The sequence below is a fragment of the Cynara cardunculus genome, unplaced genomic scaffold, assembly GCF_001531365.2.
Source record: "Cynara cardunculus var. scolymus isolate 2C unplaced genomic scaffold, CcrdV1 Un_Scaffold_8964, whole genome shotgun sequence".
NCBI lineage: Eukaryota > Viridiplantae > Streptophyta > Magnoliopsida > Asterales > Asteraceae > Cynara > Cynara cardunculus.
The window spans coordinates 3,246-7,758 of NW_020204585.1; the positions used below are offsets into that span (position 1 = coordinate 3,246).

The 4,513-nt window shown below is 32.9% G+C and overlaps 1 protein-coding gene across 1 annotated transcript in view; it reads right to left on the minus strand.

The window, feature by feature from the left end:
- Positions 1–2,426: 2,426 nt before the first annotated feature.
- The window catches only part of LOC112505197 (beta-Amyrin Synthase 2-like), a 3,451-nt gene continuing 1,364 nt past the window's right edge, over positions 2,427–4,513 (minus strand). Inside the window, 9 exon segments of the mRNA XM_025109136.1 lie at positions 2,427–2,549; positions 2,885–2,968; positions 3,039–3,119; positions 3,263–3,440; positions 3,545–3,688; positions 3,787–3,833; positions 3,918–3,974; positions 4,124–4,222; positions 4,301–4,508. Coding sequence (XP_024964904.1) covers positions 2,427–2,549; positions 2,885–2,968; positions 3,039–3,119; positions 3,263–3,440; positions 3,545–3,688; positions 3,787–3,833; positions 3,918–3,974; positions 4,124–4,222; positions 4,301–4,508 — 1,021 coding nt within the window.

Genomic DNA, 4,513 nt, shown 5'->3' on the forward strand with positions numbered 1-4,513 from the left:
TTCTAACATCCCAGAGTACCGCCCGAAATTTACCGATTGCACCTTTCATGCTCAAAATTTTTTCTACTTACGAAAATCAGTTAAGCATATATACAAGACCCTCTGCTGGTGTATGAATAAATCCGCCGATGATCTACGTCATAGTAGCCGATGGCTTGTCAATTAATTTCATAACAAAAATATTTTGTCTTTTATGTGGGAAACAAAAAATTAGTTTTGACAAATTAATCTAAAAGCTGAAACATTGTTTATTTTTTACTACATTTGATGTTTTATTCACCAACTATGTGTTGTTATTCAATATTCCAACAAACTTGAGCAATTTATCTCGTTACGATTTTGGTATTAATCGATATTCCCAAAAAAAAAACTGAAAGTTCTTTTAATAAACAAAATTCATTTAATTTTTTGAAGAAAATAAGTTAATTTCTAATATATATATATTATATATATATATATATAAGTAAAACTAAATTTATTTAATTTAAAACCATTTAAACTTCATATAATTAACTAATAATCAATTGATAATGACGCGGCTCACTACAATAAAATTGATTTCATAGGACGTCTAAACGTTCTAATAAAATAGTTTATAAGACTCAAGTTTATACGATCAAATAAAAAAGCGTCATATCTATAAATGTTACATATTAGCTATTTTATACGACAATATTTGAAAAAGTATCCTATAAACATAAATGTCATATAGAAAGATGAGTTTATAGGACAGTCTCAAGGATGTCTTATAAAATAGCTAATAAGACATTTTTTTTAAAAGCATTATAAAAAACTTGTTAAAACATACAAAAACGTTCTATAAACCTATTGTAATACTTTTAGATAGAACGTCATATATTTTGTTCTATAAAACTTATAATCTATAAAGTATTTTATTAGGACGTTTAGACATTCTAGTCGTCCTATAAACTAATTTTATTGTAGTGGTTGTTTACTTTTGATTTAATGAACTTAATGACTGAATGAGCTCATTCGCACAGACATTTTGAGATGTTACTTGCATCTTAATGAAAAATTGGCTAGCTCATCCGTATAACCCGAATTGATATGTTGTCCAAATTCAACCGTACAAATGACATCTTCTACCCTTATTAAAAAAACAACTAGGGTATCTCTCTCCACCTTATCCTCCACAATCAATCGTTCTCCAGCTTTTGATTTCAAATAAAAACGATACCATCGGTTATTGATTTCAGATAAAAACATTATCTACCGGTTATTGATTTCAAATAAAATAATCACCGAGCTTTAAACTCAGATCTGAATCCTTCGTTCACAGAGCTTTTAACTCAAAAAACTCCAAGAAAAAAGGGAAGGAAGAAAAGAAACCGGAGAAGAAAGGAAGAAAAAAGGGACGATGAAAAGAAAGAAAGAAAAAATGAGGTACGTGGTGATGATAGGATTCTTGGGAGAAGATGAGCATATTGAGTTTAGTGATGGCATGTTTTGATGTTCAAATAGTTTCTGTGTCTCAAAAATACTAATAACAATTTATCAAACAACGTTTAGTTCATGTTAAAGGGTAAAGCAGTCATTTAAATTGTTGATCGAGGAGAGAAAGTAAACAACATATTTTTATTCAAATAGACAAATTTATTTAATCATGGGWTAAAAAGAAAAWTTGTTAAAATGCCCCTCCATTTGATTAAATGCTATAAATTATATCAATGCTACATTTATGGGGATTTTTTTGACTTTGTTCATGGGTTCAATTTCATGGTAYTTTAGTGTTTACTTGATTATTGATTGTGATTTAGATTTAAATTCATTGTGGATCTGTGATTTTGTTTAGGGCAATAGGGCTAAATATGCTGTTAAAATACGTGATATGAGGTCGTTACACAAGAGTTGTATTTATATAACAACCCAAGAGAGTCTCAACTCGATCCGAGTACTAAATCCTTGGAAATTTGTATTTATTCCTTTGGCATGGTCGTGCCCTTATATGCAACACAATCATGCCATCTTCGAAAAAACCTTTTATTGCATCCCTAGAACGAAAATGGGTGTCAGAACGAAATTTGGCCTCGAGGACCAAGATCTTTTCATCAACTTAGACCAAAAGTATTGTCTATTCWCGACTTCAAGTTTGTTGAATCTATAATTTTTTATACATGTTTCGTTGTGATCCAGTATATTCTTAAGGAAATGGTGAATGAAGTTTAGGTGTTTTTACATTTCATTCGTGTCACTGGCAATCTTSTCTTCTCTACTTTTTATTAAAATCCTTGTCTTCTCATGAACATCCTTGGAGGCAACGGTGGTTGCATAGAGCATGATGAAACACTGAAGAGAATGATAGCTTTCTCTTTTGCTTATTATAACAAGTTTTTAGCACAGATTTGAACACCAAATTTTTTGGATACAAGTATAGACAACAATAGCTATTTGCAGTGATGGTAGTGCTAGATGGTTGTGGGTTGTGGGAGCACCTGCTTACGGTAAGCAGCTAGAGCCCACATTGGGAATATATCCCTGTATAATGCGTAGTGCAACAAACAGTTTTGTTTGAAAGCTCCAGATGTTTCCTGCATTAATCAAGTAGTTTACTGTGATTAGTAAACCCAGAACCTACCACAAAACTTATCACTTTGTTAGCACTTCATCTTCAATTGAAATCATCATGCTTTTAATATTTCATGCTTATTGGGACTTTATTAAAGTCATCATAGCTTAAACAGACACGTTCATACTACCCAATGACGCTTATCATTTAATTATGACAAATGCATAAACTTTAACTGCAACCTAATATTCTTTTATGAACCTGAAAATTAGCTTAGACATATATATATTATATATATGTTTAGCCTTCTTCGATTTTAGTTTGATTTATTTGAACTTACTTTCTTATCTGCCTTACCTGTTGGGGGAAATCGCCATTTTTCATCTGGGAGTTGATCAACAACTTAGCTGCTCTGTGTAAAGGTGTAGGGTCTCTTTCCGCCTGTACAATCACATACGTTTTTAAAAAAATAAGTAATGTTTACGATGTAGTTTCGAGATAAGAAACTGACCTGTTGAGTATGTATCAACCCCATCATAGCCCATGCAGTTTGTATCAAGTTGGACCGGCCTCCTTCTAGAGGCACATATTTCTGTTTATAAAGTAACCAAGGAGAAGAATCAATGCAAGACTGGTTAGCATTGCTCAAAAGTTATTACAATTTGCTAGACCAAAAAATGGAAATTGTTCTATTCTAATATCAATTTTGAGCACTTCTTTTTGCTGAGGTGTCACCTTTTCTGTGCAAGATCGGTAGCTTTCTCCCCAACCACCATCCTCTAGCTGTGTTTTTAGCAGAAAATTGACAGCTTTATTGATTGCCTGACAAKTTTCATATGTTTTCCCGATTGCTTCCAGTCCTCCAAGAGCAAACCAGGTAGCGTAYGTAAAACACACACCCCAGTCTCCATACCTAATATCCATGTGGTTTCATAATTATGTTGGCAATATAAGTAGATTGTTGTCATTCCGACAGTTTTAGAAGGTGTTATTATGATAAAGAATGGAGAAACTAACCATGAACCATCTGACATCTGCATTTTCTCAATGTATTCACCTGCATTGGTGAGGAGACTATCTATTTCTTTAACCCTATGTTCAGGGTATGACTTCTTAAACAATGCCAAGGCCTGTATTACTGTTGATGTGCATTCAATGTACCTGATCAACAACTTTGGTCAGTCACATTTAACGTTAGCATTGTAAAGTTATTGTCAAAAGGAGAAGATATGGAARTAGTTAAATGTGTCGAGTTTTACTCATGCTCAACAACAATGTTAACAAAGARTTCTGTAGGATTGAGAATCTGAAATGGAACAGAAATTTAATAAGTAGGGGCACCTGGTAAACTGCATTTTGAAAGAAAGAACAATTTTCATGACCTAGTTACCTCCAACCATTTTGATGATCCTGCGGGTTCCCATGCTGGTAGCCCACCATTTTTGCTCTATGTATATCATCATCAATTTGAATAATAATAATAAAAAGAGCTTGTCAAGGTTCAAATARATAATTATTTAGATTATTGTTTAACTATATTTTACTTCTTACACAACTTTTCTTACTGTTCTCTCCAGTGTTTYRGTTTATGCTTACCGGCATGGAAAGTATTACGTTAACAGCATTGTTGAGTTGCTCAAGCTCCATCTTCTTGCCAACAATTTCTGGCGGCATCATTGACAATAGAAGGMAACACTGCCKATAGTAAGTAGAGAGTGAGAGGCCAACTATTCCTTGCTTTGTTTATGTGCTTTTTGAAGAATTATACAATACCTTTAATCCTTGAGCAGTACAATCGGAAACTTGCCATCCATGGTCATGATCTGAAAAGGTCCATGACCCTTTAGAAATATGGCGATGCATGCTTCTAAAGTCACCAGAAGGATTATCCTTAACCTACATAAGAGTTAATTAATCAAGAAGAAGTCCAATAACTACAAGAAACTCGGGTTTATCTATAGTTAGTAATTCAAGATGTGCATCATA